This window comes from Gymnodraco acuticeps, unplaced genomic scaffold, assembly GCF_902827175.1.
Source record: "Gymnodraco acuticeps unplaced genomic scaffold, fGymAcu1.1, whole genome shotgun sequence".
In the NCBI taxonomy this organism is placed as follows: Eukaryota; Metazoa; Chordata; class Actinopteri; order Perciformes; family Bathydraconidae; genus Gymnodraco; species Gymnodraco acuticeps.
The window spans coordinates 543,838-571,325 of NW_022991273.1; the positions used below are offsets into that span (position 1 = coordinate 543,838).

Genomic DNA, 27,488 nt, shown 5'->3' on the forward strand with positions numbered 1-27,488 from the left:
GCTGCAAAAAGTGAGCTGGAGTTACCAATGGTCAGATTTTTTAAATTAGGATACTGTATTAGACTTTGCACCTTCTCTGTAGCCATTTTATTTAGCTTGGTCAGTGGTGTCTGGATGAAAGACTGTGAAAGAAGGGACCTATACATATATATTAAAAGGTATATGCCCTGGACAGAGAAATGGGTTTTCACAGAAGGTCAGCAACTGTGCCATATATTGTCATTGTCTGTATCTTTCTTGTTCCTCTCTTTCAGTTAGGGAATTGTGTATATTGATGAGGAAGAGGGAGCAGAAGGAAGAGGGAGCAGAAGGAAGAGGGAGCAGAAGGAAGAGGGAGCGGAAGGACTCTGACATTAGGACAAAGTGGAGTTCTGGGCTCAACAAACTCACAGGTCTCAAACTGTGTTCATTGTGCCGGTGACACAAAAGGCAAACCCCGGCTGACCGATGCCCAGTGTGACACAGCTGGGACGGCAGCACAGCGGCTCAGTGGGCATTTCCACCGGGCAGCTGGGCAAGAAAAGAGAGCTGAGGAACAGGATGGCAGTCAGCCCGGGCGTAGCATCGCAGGAGGAAGGTAAATGTTTATCTCAGGTTTGGGGTTTCTTTTCAGGCCTGCAATCTGGGTCTCTTACAAAACACCGTCTCCTTCTCCCCGCAAGTGTCAGTTCAACGGACAAGAGACTAAATAAGGAGCAACCTTACAAAAACATGCTGGTCTGGAGAAGGGATGGGTGTATATTTGGGGAGGCGGGGGGAGGAAGATGGGGGGCCATGTTGTGAGGAACTAAACAGTCGGAATTACGGTCGGAGACCAGTCATTGAGTAAACATACAATGAGCCACAGAAAAGCTCTGTGGTGGACAATAAAAAAAAGAAAAAAGCCGCCGGCTTCAGGCCCTGAGAAAAGTGAGCCATTCTACTTACAAAGAGCCGCTTAGGAGTGGACTGAGGGAAGGGAAAAGAGGGCTAAAACACTTGTGGGCTCAGGGAACTCTATAGGGGTAGTGAAAATGGAATAAGCCAGCAAGCACTTGAGGGTCCCGCGGAGCACCTGAATGGGATAGAGGGGTGGAGCGGCAGAGGGGGGTCTGGGGAAGGTGAATGGCCTTCTTTTTGGGTCCAATTTGTCTCTTTTCACCCCGCTCGCCCTGCTCTGGCTCTGACAGATGTACAAAGAGGGAGCGGCGCTGGGCCACTCATCCACATACGCCCGTGAGCAGCTGTCACTTTTGTCAGACAAGTTAATCAAACAAATGCCACCATACCTCCCTTTTTAACAAGGCAGAGGGAGAGAGGGTAGAAGGGGGCAGTGGAAGGTTGATAGAGACCCAAGAGATGACATGTGTGTCCTCGATCAATTCACCCTGCCGGCCCTGATCAATACAGCAGCAGGACTGGACAAAGGAGAAGTCTCCATTAAACTTGCATTTGGCTCCTTGGGGATGATGGTGAGCTTTGCTGTTTCCTCTGCGCTGGGAATGCTAACAGAGGATTTAGACCCGAAAGGAACGAAACAGGGAAACAAAATGCTCTCTCTCAGTAATTATTGAGGGCTGTAAGCTGCTTACAGACTTCATTAAACGGAGGTGAAACCTTTTCAGAGCATGTTTTGAACTCAGTCAATCTAACCCACCCTGCTTGGCTGGCCTTTTTCTTTATTATTGTGACCATTATTTTTCTCCCTCTTGGTTGTGTAATCCTTTTACAGATATTTTACTCCCACCTAAAAGAGATTACTGACCGGCATGAAGAACAACAAAAAGACATGACTGCAGTATTGCACTCATATTGGTGTAGAAGTAGGGTGAAGGACATTGTTTCATTGTCTCTCAGAAATATCTGACTGATCTGAAAAAGTCTACAGTGGAACACAACAAAGATAAAGGGCAGTTATAATGATGGATAATGTTGTATGGTTCACAATGGTTACGGTTTAATTTGGTAACCAGTAAGAAAATCTAAGAGAAAATGATCTCATCAGATGTAGCTGGGAAATATATCAACGATCATTAATAACTCAGAAATATGTATGAAAGAGATGACAAATGTCTAATTAGTGAGTATTTGTAGATGTGTGTGCAAGGTATCTCATTACAACTTCACAGTCTTTTTGTAATGTTTTGGTTATTCAAATGGATTTTTTTCCATCCTCACAATAATGTAATATAGAGGTGAAGTGATGAGTGAGACTGTGCCGGCTGCAGGAGTTAAGTTTGCGTGTCGCCTGAGCTCAGTGTTGATTAAATTGTTCACTTGGCATGGCTGTGGGCTGCGGTTCATGACCGAGCCGGCAAAGTGGTGGAACGTCTCCGGACAGCCAAGTGGTCTGAGGCAGCTCCACTCTGCTTCTGCTGCTCACCGCCCCCCCACACCCACCATCCACAACCCACCCGCCGTGACCAAAGTATAACTGAGGCGACGACAACAATCTCAAATCCCTCAATCTGCGGCTCAGCATGACCTCTGACCCCGCTGCGCTCCGTCACAGCCGGCCAGCCGTCGGTGCTCAGAGTGAGGCGGAGCAGCGGCGATTAAAAAGCGCTTTAGGTTTCGTCACACAGAAGTGCAATTTCACCACGCTTGTGAATCTGATAACTACCCAAGGTCAACGGAAATACTTCAAATCAATCAATGAGCCACACTCCTAATCCCCTCCGGGCAGAGGCAGATTAAGTGTATAATTGACCTGTGTAATCCCAGTATCTGCAACTTCAGTCCTGGGGGGGAGGAAGAGGAAAGGGGTTGTGGCTTAAATTCTCTACAGCAACACCGCTGCACTGCGACTCCAAATCTTGCCAAGTATATTTGTCTCATTTCTATTCAGAATACGTCTCTTGATATAAGACCTCATAACTCGTAACAGTGCAGTGAGATATAGGGTCTTGTTTTTAGAAACTGCATCTTAAGTTTCTGTTTAAGTCAAAGACTCTTGAAAACATATTTTCTTTAGTTGGATCTGTTTTTTTAAGATGCTGTGTTATTTGAAAAAGATGGATCATCTTGTTTCAACAAATAAATCTTACTTGATTTTAGAAAACATATTTTTATTGGAAAATCACCAACTAAAGAAAACGTTTGAGCGTTTAAGGCTTAATTTGTAACACAACATTTCCTGATCCCGGTCAAATATAGTGTAATGTTTTCCCCGCTAATTAGAAGATCTGATTTCTATAAATATCCCATCTTATTTCAAGAGATCTTACCAAGTAAATGTTGATCTTTTGGCCGTTACTTATTACAAGCAAAAACTTGTTTTCATTCTTTTTTAACTTGTTTTTGGAGCAGCATTTTCCAGTATGTCTTCCTCTTTCCTTCTATACCCTGTTCCCCCCCAATCGGCTGGCTGTGGGGGGGCTGTCATGGAGCAGGAAGCTGTGCTGTATCAGTGCAGGCCTGGATTTGGCTCAGGCTAAAGACATGGCTTTTTTTAATCAATGATCCCCAGGCTGTGCCATGCTAAGTCCCCCCTTCAGTATCATTTAAGCACATCTGTCTTAATCCGGGGCTCTTCAGCCACTCTTTCAAGAACTAAACCACAGAGGGGAGACAGAAAGGGTCCAAATTAATTTCTCACTTTTCCTCTAAAACATCATACCTAACAAAATGTCAAACTACAGGTCAACTTTAACGCAGTAGTATGTCCAAGAGATTGCAATGCTCTGAGACTTAAAAAAACACATAGAAAAAGACAAAACACAAGCATATACTGAAACCAACTTTAGGACTTGACAATAAACAAGTAATGCAGAAATAGTGCATGTTGTAACAGATATATGGGGACAAGGCTGTTTGAATAACCTGAAGGACATTCACAGACCGTTCCCACAGCTATTATTAATATAATGTGTGTATTCTCCCATGGGATTCAGATTCAGTTTATATTTTCATTCATGTCCTCATTGATGAAGGTAAGTTCTAGCAATGTGTTTGTTATAACTTTCGTTAGAAGTGTGTTGCAGGTGGTTTCACACGTTGACTTTTTTAATTTAGTACATCATGTCAAATGACATCACAGTTTCATATCTACAAACTGATGTGTGTGAACAAAATCGTAAGTCACTGGATCACCTGTAATGTATGGAAGAGGATGAGGGCAAAATGTGAAACTAAATTGAGATATGACCAAAATAAAAATGAATTCCGAACTGAGACTAAAGACAGAATTCTGAGGAAAAAAAGTCACTTTTGGTCAAGTCTCAAAAAATGTTTCACATGTGGTCCTAATCCTCTTCCGTGGTAATGTTATACAATCTAAAACAACTGTTAAAGCAGAGAGTTGCGAGCAGCATAAACATTGTTCAACTCAACTGTTTGCACTGCAATGCAAAACAAGAATGAAATGTAGGCACACTGAAAAACTGAAACGTTGACTTTAATGAAATATACAACCCAGTCTCACGGCATTTCGTGTTCACCAACACGATTTGCCCCTTTTTTTCGTGTTGCACAGCACGATTTTTTTTCGTGTTGCACAGCACGATTTTAAAAGCAATGTATTTCTACTGCCTGCAGCACGTCTTTTTCTCCGGTCGGGTCGTGGAAGACCGGAAGCTGTGTGGTTCATAAAAACATGTTCTTACTCAATATCAAGCCACAATTATTGCTTTTATTTTAAATCGTATAATTTCGGACTTTTGTTGCCATCTGTGAGGAAAATAAATGGCTCAGAGCCTCAGAATACTGAAATCTGTATTTTTTAAATCTTTTTTCCTTCTAATTTGTTATTCTTTTCAAAATAACACACTGTTATTTACTCACCAATAACACACAATTATCCTTGCTTTTATTTATTGGTTTAATTCCATAATCTCTGGCTTTTTTGGCGTCCGTCAGGAACTGAATTTCAAAATAAAATATCCGGAAACAGACGTAGGCCTATAAGGGACATTTCGAGCGTCATTGCGATTGTCAACATTTCTGAGTTTAGGATGGCCGAAGACACTACACTACCCATAATCCCCAGCTATCGTTTAGGACTACAGTCCCCAGGTTACGCAGAACGTCAAACAGCTGTGTGAAATGGAACGAAACCACGCCAGACTATCCAAAACTGGAATCGAACGCCCCCCCCCAGAACTACACATGCTGGATGCTGGCTATTGTGTTTCGCCAAATGTTCTATGGGACGTCTCTACTGAACGTTTTCGTTTTCCCCACAATTAGAAGTTGCCAGTATTAAACACATTGGTGTTATCAAATGTAAAACTATTATATATTATTTATTATAATTAATAAATGGGTGAAAATCGCTATACACATGACAGCTCATTGTTACTTTGTAATTCTACTACAATTCAGAGGTTAACCTGGTATTTTTACTCTACTACATTTATTTGAGTTACTTTGCAGATTCTGATTAATGATGTGAAATATAAACAACCCTTAAATCAGACTTTAGTTACACCTGAGTAAAATTCAGGGAAGGTGATTGTCAAGTGCCAACAATCAGGAGAGATATTTGATAGTTGGTGCTTGAGAAGACTAAACATGTATCTGCAATTGACATGAATGGAAACGAGTAATAAAGTATATTCATTACTCGTTATTCTCTACTAATAGTTAACTAAAGACTGTATATTATGGCTATTTTGCACATCCCTTTCAAGATTTTTAAAGGTGTATTGACATATCATATACACAACTACGGTGTAGTTATGCAATGAATGAAACACTTGGGTCACAGGTTCCTCAACAGTGCATTACAAGACATCTATCAATATGTGTGAACCTCCACCATTAAACTGTCATATTCTGCACATTTCTTATTCTATCTACATACGAGTATAATTCATATGTATAATATCAGTTAAAATAAGTGCTTCAACATAGTTAACATTGCAGGAAAGCAATATATTAGACGTTAAGTACTTTGTCAGGCTTAATATTTATCTGTAGATACCCCCAACGTTTTTTTCTTATTTAAAAGAAGACCTTAATCTGTTATTTAATGTTTAAATAAAGGTTAATTAGTTTTTCTGTTTTGCACCTCCTCCTATTAATATCTTTGTACATGCTGCACTAAACTTTTTTATTGTAGAGATCACTTTATAGTATCTTCTTGATTTTTTATATTCTATATTTCTATATTTATACTTTCCCCCTATGAAAGTATGTACTCTTAATATTTTTTTAATCAAACACAATAATTCAATAACGTGCTTTAACCACTAGATGCACACAAGGTACACAAATGTTTTCCGGATTTCATATCATATAAACACCAAATCCCAGCATGCATTGCGGCTAAAACATCCAATAAACGAGCTTAAAACCATAGCTGAGGATCTTGGGTAATGCCTATGTCCGGTTATTTTTATTTTGAAATTCAGTTCCTGACGGACGCCAAAAAAGCCTGAGATTATGGAATTAAACCAATAAATAAAATCAAGGATAATTGTGTGTTATTGGTGAGTAAATAACAGTGTGTTATTTTGAAAAGAATAACAAATTAGAAGGAAAAAAATATTTAAAAAATACAGATCTCAGTATTCTGAGGCTCTGAGCCCCATTTCTTTTCCTCACAGACGGAAACAAAAGTCCGAAATTATACGATTTAAAATAAAAGCAATAACTGTGGCTTGATATTGAGTAAGAACATATTTTTATGAACCACACAGCTTCCGGTCTTCCTCGACCCGACCGGAGAAAAAGACGTGCTGCAAGCAGTAGAAATACATTGCTTTTAAAATCGTGCTGTGCAACACGAAAAAAAGGGGCAAATCGTGTTGGGGAACACGAATCAATAGATTAAAAATCGTGTTGGTGAACACGAAATGCCATGAGACTGGGTTGAAATATATTACGTCAACAGGTTCCACATAACTGTATTAGGGTAGTTGAAAGCAATAATATTAGGTTGAACCTCAGACTACTGAGTTTACATGGACACAAAATGTCTCTATGGACATGCCCCGAGGCAGCCACAGGTCAGAAAATACAAACAACAGTGATGGTCTTCAGAGGATTTATATGAAGGTTTAATCATAATGCCACACACACCTGCCCTCCAAACAGCAGAATGATTGGATTGCTGTTCAGGATTGCGGTTAGTATAATAACATAAAGTCAATCTGAGTAACACATTCTATGCTTATAAAGCAGCACAGATTGATTTGTCCGAGAAGTGGGTTGAATATCAATTAAAAATGTCTTGCTCCAACAAGCCCCTCTACCCGCCAATCTATGTCAGAACATGGGTATTAACACTCGTTAATATGTCTTAAGTTATGATTCCTTTCCTGAGACGCTGTTGTTGGTTTAACATTATCTGCATTAGACCACATATGGGCCTGTCTGCTGTCACTGAGACGTCAAGTTGTGATTGTTGACACAGAAATGATGAGGCCATGGTGAAATAATCTGCTTACTGTCGCTGATACATGTATAAGAAGGCATCTTGGGATAAATGCATGTCATAACCCTATTTATGTGACATATAACCTTAGGCGTATTGTCTCTGGACAAAATCACAGCCAGACATGTTTAAGAAAGCTACATTATTTTGAGGCATGTGCAAAGTGTGTCAACTAAGCCTGTGTCTCTGACCTTTAACCTTAGGTTTAATTTTAGGCAGGATAAAGTTCTCTTCTGCTGGCTGTAAGCAGAGCAGAAACGCTGCTGTTCATCTTCACATCGGGGAAAGATTAAATGAAATGTGTTAAAGGACGTGATTTGTTGATGTGATTTGAAATGTAATCTCTTTACAGTAGGCTGTTATGGTATTGGATACTTAATGGGGTTCTTTCATTCTGTGTGGCCCGTTGAAAGAAGACTTTAATCTTGTCAGCAGGCATAAAGAAATGTGTCGGCCGCTCGCCAGAACATCAGAAAATGTCCTGCTAGTCTTGGAAAAGCAATTGGATTATATGTTAAAGTGATAATTGTTTTTCATGCACTTTATTTGTGCCCTTTGTTCTTTCTTGTTTACACCTTGTTATTCACTTTTTTAAATCGACGAATACAAATCTCACCCCAATGACAATGTTTTCAACTAAGAATAAATAAAGTCACAAAGTCACTTGCTAAAAAGAATAATATGTGAACTGTATTTAACTGTAAGTTTTCAAAAGCATGGCAAAAACAATAAGGCGTAATAGTTCATGTAATGATCCGCCTTATTGTTGTAATCCACACCGGGAGAAACGGGCAAAACAGATAAATAAAGAAGTCAGCCGCCCACAGAGGGGGGGGGGGGGTCGCCTAACAAAGCAAAGATTAGGGGGAGTCCACCCTGACCTTATTACAAGGAGACGACAACCCCCAAACACACACACACACACACACACACACACAGACAGACAGACAGACAGACAGACAGACAGACAGACAGACAGACAGACAGACAGACAGACAGACAGACAGACAGACAGACAGACAGACAGACAGACAGACAGACAGACAGACAGACAGACAGACAGACAGACAGACAGACAGACAGACAGACAGACAGACACACACACACACACACACACACACACACACACACACACACACACACACACACACCCACACACACACACACACACACACACACACACACAGGTATCTGTTTTAGTGGCTTGTGACACTCTTATTTGTGGGGTCTCATGTAGATCTACACTGTTAATTAAAGGGTCTACTTTTACCAACTACTTACATAGTGCCACAGTGACAATGTGTATATAAATCACTAAAATAATCTGTTAATCACAAGTTAAAATACCTTTGAAAAAAAACGTTTTTACAAGATCATTTCTGAATTATTGGTATGAAGTTCAACTATTTTCTTCTACTGAGCTAAAGCATGGACAGAGCCGCAGTGACCCCCCTCTGTATAGGGTGATCTACACAGAGGATACCCTCTCTGCTGCTCTCATCCTGCAGCTCTATCTGTTCTTACAGTGGACATTCTCTCTGCTATCCCCCACTCCTTCACAACTTCAAGAAACTGCCACATTGCATTTCCTCCGTTTTCCCCACACATAAAGAATGAGTGCAGAACATTGGTCCTGGATCAGGTCTGCTGAGGTAGGGATGGTTCTGACGTCTAGGGGTCTCCAGGCTACGATGGCCCTGAAGTGCAAGTTAAAACAGCATTTCACTAAACACTACAGCATAATAAATAAATGATAATCAACCAGAAAAAATACTGAAGTAAAGTGAAGCACTAATGTTCATCTTGTGAGATGCCACCAGAAAAACCGACAAGAAAGAGAGAGGGGTGGATAAAAAATGGTGGAGTGACAAGAAAAGCACAACAGAGCTGCAGAGAGCAGCCAGAGACACCTTCATCGTCCTCGGAGACGCCGCGGGGAGAACTGATACAGAATGACAACAAAGAGAAGCCGGGGTGAGACACATCCCAGCAGAAACGCTCTATGGAGGAGAGAGGATTCATGGCAGAGCGACAGGTCAGGATCCAGCAGCAAACATCAAGCTCCGGACCCCCGTCAGCCCCCGTCAGCACCAAGAGAGGGAGAGCACAGCAGACGGGTCACACCTCAGGCCTCCATTCAACACAACACACCTACACTGCTCAGTGAGTATGAACACACACACAGTGAGGATGAGGAGGTGACAGAGATTACACAACCTGGACCCTGTCTCTGTATCAGCTGTCTCACCAACTCTTCATCATACAACACAAATCATTTAGGCGGCAGCTAAGAGAACACAATATGTATTCAATGATCCTACTAATCCTTTAAAGCATCATCCAGGTCTATCCCACGTGGATCTTATTTTAGTGGAGGGGTGTCACGATCTGTCTGTGTTGTGTTTTGTCTTGTCTAGATCTGCCTTTGGTTCCCCCCCGTCTTGCCTGTCTCTGTGTTCCCTCCTGTCTGATTACCCGATTGTGTTCACCTTGTGTTTTCTCCTCCCTCCTCACCTGTGTCTTGTTTGTGTGATTAGTCGTGTGTGCATTTACGTTCTGGTTTTTCTGTCTGTCATTGTTAGACCCTTGTTTGTTGTTGTTAACTGTGTTCCCGGGGGAGAGAGTTCAGCTCTGTATCTTGTAGCCTTGAAATAATGGAAATAATGGAAATCTGTTAAATCTGCATTTGGGTCCTGCCTGCTTCACTCAACCCTGACAGAAGGATCTAACCAAAAATGGACCCAGCAGACAGCCTTTACGAGGTGACGTACAATTTAATGTTCTTACAAAATGACTGTTGATATGCCTCCAGTAGAGAGGAAAGGCAGTCTATCATCTCTACGGCACGCCAAGAAGTAACCTCAAGGCCCTGTTTAAGGGAGTTACTTCCCGAGTGGGTGGAGGACTTTTTTGGTAGCTTTGAGGTCAAACCTGTTTCCCGGCCTGCTAGCCCCAGGCATGCTAGCCCCCTGCCTGCCACAGTTACCAACAAGGCTCCTTTCGTGGACCCTTTTGCTGGGTCTCGTCTGGCCTTTGGAGGACCTCTGAGCCTCCGCAAGGCTTCAAGCCAGCATGGAAGGAAACGCAAGGCCAGGATTCCAGTACCGGCCCTTGCAGCCATGGTTCCGGCTCCATTACCGGCCCCAGCTGCCATGGTTCCGGCTCCAGTACCGGCCCCAGCAGCCATGGTTCCGGCTCCAGTACCGGCCCCAGCAGCAATGGTCCCGGCCCCAGCAGCCATGGTTCAGGCCCTGGTTCCGGCCCCAGCAGCCATGGTCCCGGCCCCAGCAGCCATGGTTCAGGCCCTGGTTCCGGCCCCAGCAGCCATGGTCCCAGCCCCAGAAGCCATGGTTCCGGCTCCAGTACCGGCCCCAGCAGCAATGGTCCCGGCCCCAGCAGCCATGGTTCAGGCCCTGGTTCCGGCCCCAGCAGCCATGGTCCCAGCCCCAGAAGCCATGGTTCCGGCTCCAGTACCGGCCCCAGCAGCAATGGTCCCGGCCCCAGCAGCCATGGTCCCAGCCCCAGAAGCCATGGATCAGGCCCTGGTTCCTGCCCCAGCAGCCATGGTCCCTCCTCTAGTCCCTCCTCTAGTCCCTTCTCTAGTCCCATCTCAAGTCCCTTCTCCAGACCCTTCTCTACTCCCTACTCAAGTCCCTTCTCTAGTCCCTTTTCAAGTCCCTCCTTTAGTCCCTTCTCTAGTCCCTTCTCTAGTCCCTTCCCAAGTCCCTTCTCTAGTCCCTTCTCAAGTCCCTTCTCTAGTCCCATCTCAAGTCCCTTCTCCAGTCCCTACTGAAGTCCCTTCTCTATTCCCTTTGCAATTCCCTTCTCTAGTCCCTTCTCAAGTCCTTACTCAAGTCCCTTTCCAAGTCCCTTCTCAAGTCCCTTCTCTAGTCCCCTCTCAAGTCCCCTCTCAAATCCCTTCTCATTTCCCTTTTCTAGTCCCTTCTCAAGTCCCAACACCATGTCCTGTCTCGTTGGGGGTCCTGCCGACTACTGTTCTGCCGGGGGTCCTGCCAACCCCTTGTCTTGTCCCTTTGGGGGTCCCGCCGTCTACTATCCTGCCGGGGGTCCTGCCAACCCCATGTCCTGGTCTGTTGGGGGTTCCGCTGGGGGTCCTGCCAACTCTGTGTCCTGTTCCGTTAGGGTCCCACCGTCACCTGTCTCACCGGGGGTCCTGCCAACTCCTTGTCCTGTTTCGTTGGGGGTTCCGCTGAGGGTCCTGCCAACTCCGTGTCCTGTCCTGTTGGGGGTCCCGCCGACCACTGTTCTGCCGGGGATCCTGCCAACTCGATGTCCTGTTCGGTTGGGGGTCCAGCCGACACCTGTTTCGTCGGGGGTCCTGCCAACCCCATGTCCTGGTCCGTTGGGGGTTCCGCTGGGGGTCCTGCCAACTCTGTGTCCTGTTCCGTTGGGGGTCCTGCCGTCACCTGTCTCGCCGGGGGTCCTGCCAACTCCTTGTCCTGTTTCGTTGGGGGTTCCGCTGGGAGTCCTGCCAACTCCGTGCCCTGACCTGTTAGGGGTCCCGCTGCCACCAGATCCTAACCCGCCGGGGGTCCCGCCTACACCATGTCCAGTTCTGTTGGGGGTCCTGCTGACGCCTCTTTCGCCGACACCGTGTCCTGTTCCGACGCCTCTTCCGCCGACACCGTGTCCTGTTCCGACGGCGGTCCCGTCGACACCAGCCCTTGTTCCGTCTGGAGTCCAGTCGACACCAGCCCTTGCCCCGTCCGGGGTCCCACTGACACCAGCCCATGCTCTCTCCAAGGTCTCGTATGTGCCGTCCCATCGTGGGTTCCGTCTACACCTTTCCCGACGGCTCCGGTTCCTGTCCGGCCGACACCGGTTCCTGTCCCACCAACACCGGTTCATGTCCCGCCATCCCCGGTTCCCAGTGCTCCCGATTCGGCGATCCAGCTGACCCCGGAGGGGCCCCATCGCGGCCTACGCCGTATTCCTGTCCGTCCTCCGGAGCTGTCCCGCCTCCGTCCTGCCCGTCCTCCGGAGCTGTCCCGGCGCTGCCTTCTTGCCTGGCCTTGTGCTCGGCCCCCTGGCTTTCCCTGTCGATGCCTTCGCCCTCGAGTCCGGCCCCCTAATTTACCCCGACGAGGCCTTCACCCCTGTCTTCGGCCCCCTGAGTTTCCCCGCTACGGACTTCCCAGCTCTGCTGCTGTTCCCCCGGGCCGTCCGCCGAGTCCCCCTTCTCGGCCTCTGCTTTTCCCCGGGATGTCCGTCTGTCCAAATGTTTCATTGAGGGCCACATACAGAAAAACATATGAAGGGCTGGGCCCCTCACTAGTGGTGAAGTATATTGCCTCATAACTTATTTTATAAGTTAGCAAAATTAATCAAATGTCGGTAAATTATTCTTGATACATGAATATGCATGGATTTTTTATCCACTAAGATTAGTTAGAAAGTGTTCTCATCTTTAATTGCCTGAATTGATCTGAAAAGTGGGTTTATTAACACATCAATACTACTGTGTAATATATGTTTACATATATTTAAGAAGAACATTGTTACTCAAGTCCAATTTTCAGGTGGCCATATTCCATTCTACTTTAGAATAAGCTGAGGGCCAATTTAAAAATGGACCCAGGGCCACAGTTGTCCCCCGGGCCGTAGTTTGGACACCCCTGCTTAAGGCCGTATTTTGTATTGATACTGGTCACATGTTCTCACCAAGGTCAATAGTGTGGTCCATGAACACGACGAGTCACTTTATCAAAGTCTGACAATATAAACAGGCCAACAGTTTGCCCACATTATCCCAACCATCTGACTCATTTTAAGCAATGCTGTGTAATCCCCAAAGGCAGGAAGAATAAAGTCAAACACAATTATCTTTTAAATAATACTTCTATAATCAAATTGAAAATGATTTTCGTTATCTGAAAGGAGCAGACTGTCTGAGCTCTGGATAAAGCAAAAGTCCAACAAGAGGATATAAACGTGTTTTTCAAGAACTGTCAAGTTTAGAAAGGACTTGACTTTGGCTAAGATTTGGAGTCCAAGAAAACATGTTTGTGTACTCCTGTTCACTTGGGGATTCCAGATTATTGTCTGAACAGTAATTCCAGATTACTGCACAGACAGGCTTCTTACTGCATATTATGATCCGGGACCTAAAACAGTGTACTGTGGAGATAGTGATAGTCCTGGCAGGCAGCAGTGAGCAATGTGTTATATTTTAAACGTTCTGATTGCGATTTGTGCCGACCAGCTGCCCGCAGACCGTCAGCAAGAACAAACACCTGACACATCAGATAGAATCTGTGCAGCAACATCTGGCAACACAACCCATTATTTTGTACATACAGTAGCCCACACATCTGCTGCTTCTAGTGAAAAAAAGGTTGAGCAATCTCTCAGATATGTCCTCTGTCTTTTCACATTGTAATCCTCAAGACACTACCAAAGCTTCTGTTAGTTGAGCGACAACTTGTTTGTCGTCCTGAGTCGATGCTCTGAGTTGGTGGCTGCTAAGCCATTTTACAAACTGATCTTTTGTACTCCTTTTGCAATTCATGAACTGTTGTTTGCTGACTCAAAAAGAGAGAGCGCCGCTCAGGATAACCCACCCTCAAGATCAGCAGACACCCTGAGACAAAGGAGCAGAGGGATGGAGGCGAAGGAACACGTGTGAGTTTGAAAAGGGAAAGAGATGCAACTCTTCCCGCTGCAGTGATTGTTGTAGCACATTTTCAGGAGAAATCCTCCAGTCTGACCTAAAAGCAGGCTCAGCAGCCGGGCTTAGAGATTTACTAATTGTTTTGGTGTTACTTGACCTCATGGCACGTACTGGAGGAAAACAGTGTCATGGGACTGTTTTGCAACTTGATTATAGCTTGAGAGATTACAGTTGGTCATGGAGAAGGACACGGCAGCGTTAGTACACTCAGCTTCACAAAGTGACTCACAGAGACACGAAAAGACATGAGTCTGCTGAGACGCTGGCAGAATGAGTAACGTAGGAATGTGTTTGGTATTTAAAGTAGCATTTACGTTTTTACTTTCCAGACTCACGTGCATGTCCATCATAACAAATTCAAGTTATAAAAACACAAAACATATATCAGAATAAATCTGTAAAATATGCAAACAACAATTTACATTTGGTTATTTAGATCCATCCAAAGAAAAACATGGACATATTTTACTCTTCTTCCAGTTACTATTAACGACAAATATGCTGATAGTAGTTAATGTATCTTTGAAAAATGTATCATTTTAAAGACTAAAACGTGTCACCATAAATCAAGCTATAATGAGAAAGCTGTATGAAAGGGATAAAGGAACAGACTGTCTGTGTTGCACTTCTTCCAGATTAAAGCTCACATGTACAGAATGATCACATGACTGATGATTACTGATATTCTGTACAAACTGTCCACTGAGACAAATGTAACATTTGTGATATTGGGCTGTATAAATAAACATTGATTGATTGATGACTATAATCATTTAACTTCACATCACTTTAGTTTTGTAATCTCCTCCTGTGGATGATCACAGGTGGGGTGAATGAAAGTGTGTTGTTAGTAAGTCTCCCTTACAGAGGAGGAGGTGCTGGGCTTACTCACATCAAATAATCTCTCTATGTACACCTCCTCGTTGACCTTCTCCCGCAGCATATCCTGGGAATGACGAACAAACGTCACGTAACCGTCAGCGATGTCCATCCCTGGCTTCTGCAGAGGAGAATAGGGAGAGAGAAAGAGTGAAAAAGTAATACCTCAGTGTAGAAATACTCTGTTACATGTCCTGCATTCAAAATCTCAGTTAAGTGAAAAAAGGAGGAGTTTCTTTGTTACTATACTTACTGCCGGGATGCTTGTGAATTTTCATCAGGGGATCAATAAAGTTTATCCTGACCTCAGGTTTTCAAACATTTTTACTACAGTATCCATATAGTATAAAGTAATAGGAAATGGAAATATTAAAGTTTAGGTCCTTTAAAAAAAGATAGTGTCCACCCCAGGGTTCATGTTATCACCATATTGCCTTAATACTGATACAGAATATATGTGATAGTATCACACAAGGCTTTTCTTCAACACTTAAAACTTCTCGATTGGATGTTAATTAGATACTTTTTCATTATAATAAGTAACTAATAAATAGCAGTGACAAACTATCAAAAGGCTTTGTGACACAGCTGTCACATTAAGCTGCTGTTAAAGTTTATGGTCACAGTCAAATATAGTGTTTTGCATTCAATGATTTATTCGAGGATGTCGATACATTAAAGGAAAAAAAATGGTGTATTGTCTTCTTGGCAAACTTAATGCAACAGATATAATGGCGCGTTTCCACTGCAGCGGGGTAGCCCCGTTTAAGCGTCCCTAAGCGTCCTCGCTCTGGCCTCGGGCTGCCTCGCTGGCCGGCCCAGGCCGTGGCGCATTTCCATTACAGTTTAGGACCTGGGGTAGCAACGCAGTGTAGGCGGGGCGATCGGCTTTGTTTTTGTTCACATTTCGAGTTGTTCCTTCGAGCTCCCGCTGGATTTGATCATCCCCAATGAGATGTAGGAACGTCGTCACCTCCTCGGTCGACCACGGTGTGCTTTTCTTATTAGACGTAGACATTTTTGTAGCTCATCCATTTACAAAATGCTGTTTATAAAAATGCTGCAAGCTTGCTTCTAGATATATATGCGACGCTAGGGATGAACTCGTGCGCAATCTTGTGACGATTCTCTCTGACCAATCAGCAGTCGAGAGTGTTGACGTCACTAGTTCAGCCCTGGCCCTGGTCTGAGGGAACCACGATTTTATGAGGCCGGAAAAAGAGGGAAAAAGTACCCGCTGGCCGGTACTAGGCTATATGGAAACGCCACCAAAAACCGGCCTGGCCGCTTGAGGACGGTTAAGGACGCTTAAACGGGGCTACCCGCTGCAGTGGAAACGCGCCATAAAGGTCTAAAGCTGTGCTAGTGGCCCCTGGAGGCCACAACTCCAAACACAGCCCATTCCTCCAGAGAGGCTGTCTGCGGACCCCTCCCAAAGTATTTAAACAGTAACTGAATAGTCTAGTATCAATTAATGGTGGGGTAGGTAATTTTGGAGAAACCAGCTCGAGTGCGCTAGAATTTTAAAATACACAACTGGAAAAAATCTGCCACTTCCTCACAGAGCCCCTCATCCAACACACAGGAACGCGCACATGACCAATGAGGGCACGAGATAAGTTTGTGCACAGATGGAAGGCTGACAGGCAGGTAGGCCATCCAGTTACTTTAGCCGGGCCGGCTCAGATGATTGGTCGTGCTTTTTACAGTACTACAGCTTCCACAGATGACATGCTTTTTGTCAAAGCATTTAAGATAATCATTGCTATCGGGATGTTAAGAGCATTCCATGGAATATAACAAAAAGTGTATCTCGGACTTACCTAGTCCACCTTTAAGGTAGACTTTAAAGGTGCCCACACTTTATCCTAGTGACTGTCCTAGCATGCTGTTGTTAGCATTTAGCTCGGAACACTGTGCCCACAGAGCTGCATGGCTGCTGACTCTACTCTGTCATGAGCAGTATTCAGATTATTTACGTGAGAATACATTCCGATATCACAGTGTAAAAACGTAAGTAAAAGTATTTAAGTACGATTAGGACAATCTACATAAAGTATGTAGGGGTACAGTTCTCCTTGCAGAAGAAACTGTGAAATATCTTTGAACAAAAACGTATTTTTTTGTTTTAGTTACTTCAATAGAATCTTGGATAGTTTAATCTGAACACTATAATCATTTTAAAACAGTTTAAACATTTTTTTTTTATTGTGTGTCAAAATGAATTTATAAAGTAGTAAATACATCACAAAAATGTATGTAGTGAAGTAAAAAGTACAAAGGTTGCCTCCAAAATGTAGTAGAGTATAAAGTAGTATACAATGAAAGTACTCGGGTAAAGTATAAGTACCTCAAATGTAATACAGCAGGGAAAATATATTTCAAATTATACTTACTAATAAGGATAATCGGGACGGTTTTCTAAAACGTTGGAGGAATGTATTATTGGGAGAATAAGGAGAAGTGTTGTATCGACAGTGAGGGGGGGGAGCCCTCTCAGTCTGGCCATGTGCAAAGTGAACAGGGCACTGAGACACTTTGCGGTTTGATGGCAGAGCAGACTGTTAGGAGGCCTGCCATGCTGACATCTAAAATATTCACTGAGGACAATGTGTTTGTACCCGGCACCTTAGTTCGCTTTCTTACATCAACAGTTCTTACCAGAAGAGACGACACACCATAAACCTTTAGGTCTCAGTTTCTGTCTTTTTTCCCAAATCATACAGATTAAAAAAACTCATCGCTAACTGCCAATAAACTTAGTTAACACATCTGCAATGACACTTACAATGTGTAAATGAGAGTCTTTTACCCAGTGGAACTCTTATTTTGTACATTAAGGACACAATTATCGTGCTGGGCTGGAAGCTGCGACCCCTGCCAGTGCACACAGTGGCGCGTCACGTTCACTGACAAGGCATTAATTTGAAATTTGGCATGTTGCTACGGCCGTAGTGTTGGCAGTTAATACAGATCTGATGCACCCACACGCATATACAAACACACAGAAACACACGCAGCCCCAGCGGCACCCTGACAGCTGAATGGGCATGTGTTGCACAACATGGACTCACAATGTGTAGCACAGAGAGCGAGGCACGGTGTCTGGACACATGCATATCAATGGACATTTGTGGGAGGAAACATGAGGACATTTGATGTGGAAATATGATAACCAAGGCCATCTGGATTATGGTTCTACATGTGAAAGCATGGTCAAATATTTGTACATCCACAAGAAACAAACACACGCGCGGTCCTGGGGAAAATAACACCGGGTTCTGGTCCTATAAACAACCTTAAACTTTTTATTTGAAAATTATGTTGAAATGTAAATTAAATTAATGGAGTCTTAACCAATGTGTTAATGGTTGTCCGTTTATTTTTACATAGGCGATAAATAATTACATTTGGTTTGCACAATAATATGAAATGAAGCTCCTTCACTTTGATTCTGCGTCTCGTCTCGCGAGTATTTTTACATATGAGTGATTTCAATAAGCAAATGCATGTTGGAAGAGTCTTACTGTATATGCCAGTGTTGTATTTTAGTTCTCTTGCATCAACATAATGCATATTAGAGTTTCTCATATTTTCATTTTGGTTTTTGCTTTTATAAATCACATATTTAGTTTAATTGTGGATTTTATAAATGTTTCCTTTATATCACTCCTGTAATTAGAACTTTGTGGTTCTGTTTAGACAGCATAAACCCTCATTACGCTGAGGTATCTTGTTTATTTAAAAAATATGTCTGACTACCTTGGCCTCAGTGACACAGCTCTTGCCTGGTTAGAGTCCTACCTCTCTAACAGGAAACACTTTGTCACCATCAGTGACTGCAGCTCCCCTCCGGCCCAGTTAACCAAGGTGTACCTCAAGGCTCTGTGCTTGGACCCCTCCTATTCACCATCTACATGCTCCCACTTGGTCAAATCATCCGCCACCATGGTCTCAGCTTTCACTCTTATGTCGATGACACACAGCTCTATCTCTGCACCAAACCGTCCACTCAGCTCCCCCCTCAATCCCTTGTCAACTGCCTCCAGGACATCAAAAACTGGATGTCATCAAACCTACTCAAAATCAACAGCAATAAAACAGAGCTCATCATTGTGGCTCCCAAGGCGCAGCTCCAGAAGGTTGGAGACCTGCTTCTCACCATTGATGGCTGCTCCATCTCCCCGTGCACTGAAGTCCACAACCTGGGAGTCATCCTGGACACCACCCTCTCCTTCCAGGCGCACATCAAATCTGTTACCAAATCCGCCTTCTACCATCTCAAAAACATTGCCAGACTCCGCCCCCCACTCTCTGACTCTGTGGCAGAAACACTTGTACACACCTTCATCACATCCCATCTGGACTACTGGAATGGAGTCCTGTCCGGGGTTCCCAGCAAAACCCTGGACAGGCTCCAATACGTCCAGAACTCTGCCGCCAGGCTTCTCACCCGCACCAAGCCATGGCAACATCACCCCCACCCTCATCCACCTCCACTGGCTGCCGGTCAAGTCCCAGATTCAGTACAAAACACTCCTCCTCACGTACAAGTCCCTCCATACCCTTGCCCCCCAGTACTTATCGGACCTCCTCCATCCCTATACCCCTTCTCGGAGTCTGCGGTCCTCAGACATGGGCCTGCTCTCCATCCCCCGCTCTCGCCTCCGAACTGTTGGTGACATGGCATTCAGTGCTGCGGCCCCCACCCTCTGGAATGCACTTCCTGCCGATATCCGTAATGCTGCCTCCCTGGACATCTTCAAACCATCATTAAAAACACACCTGTTCACCCTGGTCTTCGAGCCCTAGCCCTTTCTTGGTCCCCCGGCTTCCTTTATTTTTTGTTTGCCCTTTGATTATCTGTTTGTTTTGTTTGTCCACCATGTACAGCGACCTTGGGTCCCTTGAAATGCGCTATATAAATATAATTTATTATTATTATTATATCAACAAAAGCCAGCATCTTTCTCAAACCTTGAAGAGTTTTAGTAGCCGATGCTAACCACACATGGTATGCAGGGTAATACCTATTCAAATTAGTTATATCAATATATGTTTGAGGAGACAGGGTTGATTAATGTATGATTAAGCGATAAATAGAAAAATAAGTAAATCTCACTTACAGGTACGTCCACATACTTTGAAGCAGCTTTTACCTGGACAAAGAGGAGAGAGAAGAGGTGAAAAACTGGAAGTGTGTCACAAACACAGAAGCTACTGATTATCTGCAGGAATATGTTTAAAAAGAAAGGGATGATGGTGATGGAAGTGATACTTACTGTGAAAGAAAGGAAGGAAGAGAAGAGCGTTCCTTCGTCATATCTGGAGAGCTTGGCTAACACACCCTCCAGGATGACCACAAACTGAGGAATGGGACAAAAAGAAAAACAAGCAGTGGAATGACTGAAATTGTGAAAATGCAGCAGTGCCACAAACAACCCATCGTCCATCTCGATCAAACGACGAGTAAAAACCAGGAAGGATTAGCAGTAAAACGTACTTTAACATCCGTAGTATTGATTCATTTAAAGGGGACATATTATGCTATATTTGAACAATATATTGTAGGGCCATACCTATATAAAGTATATAAATATAGTTTTTTTTTCAAAATACCAAACAGATCCTGCATTTTAGCCATGCCTCATTTCGCTCTATTTGCTCTTTCCAGCGCTGTTTTTGCAGGGGCTGATTATGTGAGCTGCAGCTGACCACGCCCCCCTGCAGGAGAGGGGAGCATGCTTTGAGATCAGCTGCTGGGCTGCAGCGGGGAGAAGAGGGGGAGAAAAAGAGATCTCCGTCCACCGTGATTTATTCTTATAGAAGTGAGAAGAGAAGTAACGGGGCTGAAACCCTTTTTACGCAGCGGTCCAGACATAGACATCAAACGGCGACACATATTCAGTTGCCAGTTCCTTTGGCATTAGGGCAGGGATATCTAGATACTTTCCAAGGTTTGACATCATGAATTGTGCTACTTTTAAAGCAAGCAACGATTTTTTCAAATCTGTAATCAAAAAGCTCCTCAAAAACGCTATTGAAGCAGTTCCTGCCGTTGCTACGTTAGTTCAAACAGTAACAACAGACTATTTTTCTTAGCGGATGCATGTCAATTTAAACCAATACATACAAATATTTTTTAAATCAATAAAATCATTTTCTAAATCCATAAAAGCATTTAAATTAATATTGGGAGTCATATCGTTACTTTGTTGAGAATGTGGCCATGTAATAAGTGGGATAATGTGCACATTGCATAATGTGCCTTCATGCCGATCTAGATCCCTCCCAAGGGGCAAACTCTGGGGAATAGCTGGGACACCAATACGGAAGTGCCACACAATGCAGTTCATATATTGGCCGATAGGCGATGGCTGCAGAAAGGAGCAATTTCCATAGACCCCCATGTTAAAATGCCCAATTTTACAGCAAAAAAAAACATGTTTCTACCCCTGGCTCCATACATTTTATTATCGATATAGTTAGATTCCACCTTCATGATTATGGATCTGTGAGTGAATTGTTTTCTAACACGACCCTTTTATTTATATTAGGTCTTAACGTTTTTGCATAAATTAGGGCGTGGTCACATTGAGTGACGGCTCTGTCAAGTGACTGCTGCTGCTAGCTTCTCGTCTCTCTGCTACCTGCTCCGTGAAGCTACAGGGACTCTGCCTGGTCAGTTCATCCAGGGAACACAACTTGAAGCCAGCCGTGGTTGTTTGTTCTTCATGCTTATATATCGGACTATTGTGACTCGCTCTGCAGTTAAAACAGACGGTGCATGAATGCGGTTTTGCGGTAAGTGAAATTCGAGTGCTTTATTTATGTGTTAATGATTTTAATCAGCTACGTAATGAATGTTAAGGCTTGGGTTAGCATGCAGCGAGTGGTAGCTACATCCAGGGGCGGTTCTAGGGGGGGGCAGTGCCCCCTAACACTGACCTCTGACCCCCCTGTGGCCCCCCTAACAATGAAAAGTATTTTTATTTTTATTTTTTTTAATGTATATTTTCTTGTGCTCGGTTTGCCAAATACCGCAGGATTTTGTTGCTGTAATGTGAGATTGTGCAGACACCCTTATGTAAAGTAGAGATGTAACTGTTCATTGCCTTTATTTTTATATAAATATGGTGTTAGTGCAAACATTGCACTATAACTTAAGCTGAAGCTAACAGTAATAACTATAAGATCTATCTGAAATAAATAAGTGTACTGAAACAAATACCAATAACTGTATTGCATTGTTTTCTTATGCGCAATTACTTCATACTGTCTAGTTCTCTTTTTCGTCCTGCATTTATTGTGCCCCCCTCAGAAAATAACTGGCCCCCCAGTGGCCCCCCCAGTCAAATTGGTCTAGAACCGCCACTGGCTACATTGGTGCTAACGATGCTAATTGTAGCCTCCAAGTTAAAATAATAGACTGTATATATAAAGGTTAAAACGAAATAGACGTTAAGTGGGATAATACTGTTGAACAAACGGCTTATGTTTGAGGTTGATAAAATAAGGTCATCCTTGTAACGTAGAGAGATATTGTATTATGTAGCTAGGAACTGTATGCATCGCTAAGGTTAATTTAAATTGCTATGCTCAAGTATGTAGACAAGTTAACGTCGAAGTAGTCTATGTGAAATCAACCTCACAATAAGATGTGTATATTACAATTATTAATGTCATATTTCAAGATGATTACTTAGATATTACAATATGGTTGGTTGAGCTGGAGTTCATTATTGAGCTTACACGTTAACGTCACAGTCATCTGAAGAACGAACCCAAACCTTGTTGTTTTTATTTATTGCATTACCACATGGGTATCAAATAAACAGTAAGCATTGGTAACACAACTTCCAAAGTTACAGTAAAATAAAAAGGACACTGACTCGGACAATACACAATCCAACATGTTCAACAGAAGAGAATCAGTTATATTGTTTGTACACATGGTACTTTACATATATCTGTTTGTTTAAGGTGTCCAGGTGATGCAGACAGGCTGGACCAGAGAGTGAGAGACATAACTGGACTCCTCACAGCAGTGAACTTCAGCACAGGTACAAAGACTCTTTTTTCATACTGTACAAAGAATCAAGAAAGATATTGGTTTAAATAAATGAAGTATTGACTTGAATACACTGATATACATTCCATTAAACAATACTAAATACTAGATCACCTACACATCAGTTAAGTTGAGGGTTTTTTCCATGCAAAAGGTTACATTTAGATGATAACAAGCAATATGACTTTGTCAGCTTTCTAATTTAATGTATTGAAGGCAAAGATATTTAACACATAGTGAGAACTGCTACTATTTATCTCTCAATATTGTCTGTAAAAAACGTGGTAAAAGTTATTCTTTCAGTGAGACAACAGAGTAAGCTTCTACAGTTGCACAACTTGCACTACGTTTTGATAACAGTTAAATATTATTTTGATAATAACATATTTCAATGTTGATGAACTTCATACTGTTCATTCATAATCTGATTGTCTTTGTAGCTCACTGTTGAAAAAAAACAAACATTACAATATAATTATATCTACAGCCCCTAAACACACAAACATACCGCTTTCATAAATAACACACTTGTTCTGCAATAATATGTTTTATGTTTCCTGTCATTTTTGTTAGGAAAGGACATGCCTGAGAGACACGACATTTTCTCCTTCTCTGAGGGTCAAGAAGAACATCCAAGAGGAACATTACAAGCTGATGCTATGAGATTTTAAGACCAGTACAGGACATTCACTAAGAAACTACTTTTATTGTGAAAACACAGTCAGCTGATCGTATGCACCTATTTCCACATCTACACTCCATCAGCTGATTATTTCTATTTGCCTCACTTTATGAGCTTCACATCACTTGTGCCTTGTACCGCAGAGTTTGCAACGTCACAAATAAATGGGGCCAATCTTCAGTCAGATGTGAATGTGTAATCTAACATTTTCAGTAAGAATAATGGATAAAAGGAGAGCAAATACAAATACAATTTATTGAAATGTGAACCAAAAGTTAATCAAATGTTTTAAATAAAAAGCACATACGGACAGAAGGTGTAAACCTATTAAATGTATAAGTAAACACATTTAATCAAATAACGTGACAGACTAGGCCTGTGGTATCAGCTTTGCCCAGCATGGGCTCCTCCATCAGGCCTGGTCCTCCTCGCAGAGGAAAGACCCTCAGTCCTCTCCAAACCAACAGATAGGACGTCCATCACATGGAGGTTTCTCCCTGAAGTCTATGCAGCTCTCTGGACACCAGGCTGTCTCAATCCGTCCACACTGAATATGAGAGGGGGAACATGAAAATAATAAATGCTTTAGACAATAAGAAACATAAAGTCGACTGTTGAGTTGCTCAGTTTTTTTAGATTGTCAAAACTATTACTGTATAACTAATATATCAGGTTAAGAGGCACATTCAAATAAAGATTGGTCTTTAAATACATTTTGTCTTTTCAATTGTTTGTCTAAAGTCAAGGATCTAGAACTGGTACTTAGTTTTAATGATAGTCTGGTTATTATGCTGTTTGGAGGAGGCCTCACAGGTAAGAGCACTAACTAGCTACCATCACATGTACCTTAGCTTGACTTAAATGTATTAAACGTATAATTAAGTGATATCAAAATACAAATAACTAATGTCATGCAAACATATTCATATTTGCTTGATTCCAGTGTTGAATTTAGCACAATTGCATACAAACATTAAGGGATTTTAAGATTCTGAAGTATTATCCTAAAAACTCAATAACTTAGATTATTATTTATAGTTTTGCTGAATAGTTTCATGTCCGCTTACCTTAGAAACGTAAAATTACACGGCAGTGTGCAGATGGGGAGCATGTTAGCTTAGCTTGGTAGCTTCAGCTAGCTCTGGAACTTCCAGCTTGGTGGCAGCAGGTCCCGCCTCAGCTCCGCCTCTTTGCCCTTATTTGGAGCAGGCGGGAGTTGAACTCTGACGTCACTGTCGAGCCGTTAGTGGCCGACTCCGCCTACTAAGGGCTTCTCTGCAACTCTGCAGAATCCTATGGGTGACGTCACGGACCCTACGTCCATTTATATATACAGTCTATGATCCCTCCGCTTCGCGTCGGGCTCCTGATCAGCCTCGGTGTTCTTTTCCCCATAATGACCGCGTCGCTGCACATTATCCCTTACATATGATTATATAGAGTCATTATTCATTTGTTTTAAAGCAGGAGGCGCAAACGCTTGCCTCGGGGAGGGAGAAAAAGAGCCACAGCGGAGAATAAGTCTTCTTCGCTGCTTTTGTGGCAGACTACAGCGCCACTTACAGGCCTGGCATATGTACTACAGCGTCTCCAGCGCTTTCGAGCGGCAATGGCCGGCCGTGGCCCAACCTCTCATTCCTCTGATTGGTGGAGAATTGACCACTAAGTGGAGCACCACTTTTCTGACGTAGAAAATAATTCAAATCTGGATCAGTCTGTATCAGATCCGTTGCAGCCCCTTTTTTTTTTAGAGATTTGGGTATAGAGGAAAAGAGAGAGGGTTGTGTTTTCTGACACTTGGTGAGTTCCCTGACACACCGGGGACACATATTCATGTATAAAAGACGTACAAGAGTGCATTGTGCATAATAGGTCCACTTTAACTTGTCCAGTGTTACATTATAATTGCATTTTCCCATAAACAGTATTGCAATGAGGGCAGTCTAAAATAAAGCAATACATCAGAAAACTGTCCATCTCCAGATTTTCATTCTGTCAGTTCAGAATAAAGATAAATGCTCCTCTATCTATCGACAAAATACTCCAACATCCTTTTCTAGAAAAACATTTCATTTGGTAACTTGTAATCATTTTGTTGTCATTTTGAGTGTTTTGAGTTCATTTTGCATCTGCTTGTGGTATTTTATTAATTTTCCAAAATATTAACAATCACTTTAAAACAGCAGCCTTTCAAAGCTTTTAGTCAGCTTTCCATATATCATGCAGTGAACATTCTGAAACCTTCTCCAGTACTGAACCTAAACATACAAAGACAATTATATATTTACAAAAATAGAATAAACAATATAATATTTTCAGCCATACAATATTACATCAAATGTATCTACTGTGTACAAGGACTCCGTAATATTGTGTACCTTAGCTACCAGCAGAGTTATCATCTCCTTCACTGTCTCTTCAATCAGATCGTCAATCTGGGAGTGGTACTGCCTCTGCACAGGAAGGAAACACAGACATGTTCAACACACACACACACACACACACACACACACACACACACACACACACACACACACACACACACACACACACACACACACACACACACACACACACACACACACACACACACACACACACACACACACCACCATGTAGACACATTAAAGGGAAACACTGGCAGTTATATATTCATTGATAGTATGTATATTCCTTTGTAAGGAATTCGTCTGTAAACGTTATATTCTGTAGGAACACACATTTGGCTCTAAATAGTTACTATAAGATGTTGCTGGTGAGCTGCAAAGCAGAGCTTTTTAAGAAATAATCAAATATTTACCATGTTAAATCTCAAAACCGCTACAGTATCTGTCAGGCAGAAACTTGGGACAAGTAATTTGACTGAAACCTTAAAACTGAACTAACTGACTGCTAGGGTTAACTTTGATTTAAACATTTGTATAATACTAAGAGCTTTATTGAGTAGGTGTAACTGTATTAAGGGTTAAACTCATAACTTTATAAATTAGGGTTTAATGTAATTGTAAAACCATTGGGCCACTGAAAAGACACAATAACAACTCAGGAGGGAGCCAGTCTAGATTTCCTTTTGAGGGCCACCAGCTGCAGAGAGTTAACTAATTAAAGGGACGTGGCCCCACAGCTGTGAGAACTCAGCAATCAGGTGTCCATTTTAGGTAGCTCTTTCCTGGAGCGTCAGCTTCAGCGTCAGACTGACAAAGACAATAGAGTCCTGCTGGAGTAAGACTGACAAAGACATTGGAGTCCTGCGGGAGTAAGACTGACAAAGACATTGGAGTCCTGCGGGAGTCACGAGGGGGGCAAAGAGGAGGCAAATCCTACTTTGATTGAGCTAAGTATCGCTGGTGTTTTATTTGATTTGGTTGTTTAGCCCCTCATGCTATAATCATGTGTATTTTCTCCATTCCTGTTTATGTGTCTTCTCGCAATTATCACTGGCCCCGTGTATCTCGTAATCGATATAACCGGCCTGCTCTCGTCTATCCCACATGCTCCACTGACATCCAACATCTAGTTTCAGGTGGCCTGTGGAACTGCCAGTCAGCTGTTCCTAAGGCTGACTTCATCTCTGGCTACGCCTCCCTGCAGTCTCTGGATTTCCTTGCTCTCACTGAGACCTGGATTACTCCATCCAACACATCTACCCCAGCAGCTCTCTCCACAGCATATTCATTCTCCCATACACCCAGACCCACTGGCAGAGGAGGTGGCACTGGTCTCCTGCTCTCTCCCAAATGGAGCTTTTCCCTCTTCAAGCTACCTAACTTCACTCCTTCCACCTTTGAATTCCATGCCGTCACAGTAA

General features: G+C 42.9%; 1 protein-coding gene across 4 annotated transcripts in view; it reads right to left on the reverse strand.

Annotated features, from left to right (window-relative positions):
- The window catches only part of cadpsa (Ca2+-dependent activator protein for secretion a), a 235,858-nt gene that overhangs the window by 19,443 nt on the left and 188,927 nt on the right, over positions 1-27,488 (reverse strand). For all 4 annotated transcript variants that reach the window (XM_034239849.1, XM_034239848.1, XM_034239847.1 and 1 more), the window contains 4 exons: positions 26,059-26,133; positions 20,210-20,293; positions 20,054-20,086; positions 14,941-15,048 (listed from right to left, as the gene is read on the reverse strand). In XM_034239849.1, the coding sequence (XP_034095740.1) occupies positions 14,941-15,048; positions 20,054-20,086; positions 20,210-20,293; positions 26,059-26,133 (300 nt within the window). The remainder of the gene's footprint in view (positions 1-14,940; positions 15,049-20,053; positions 20,087-20,209; positions 20,294-26,058; positions 26,134-27,488) is intronic.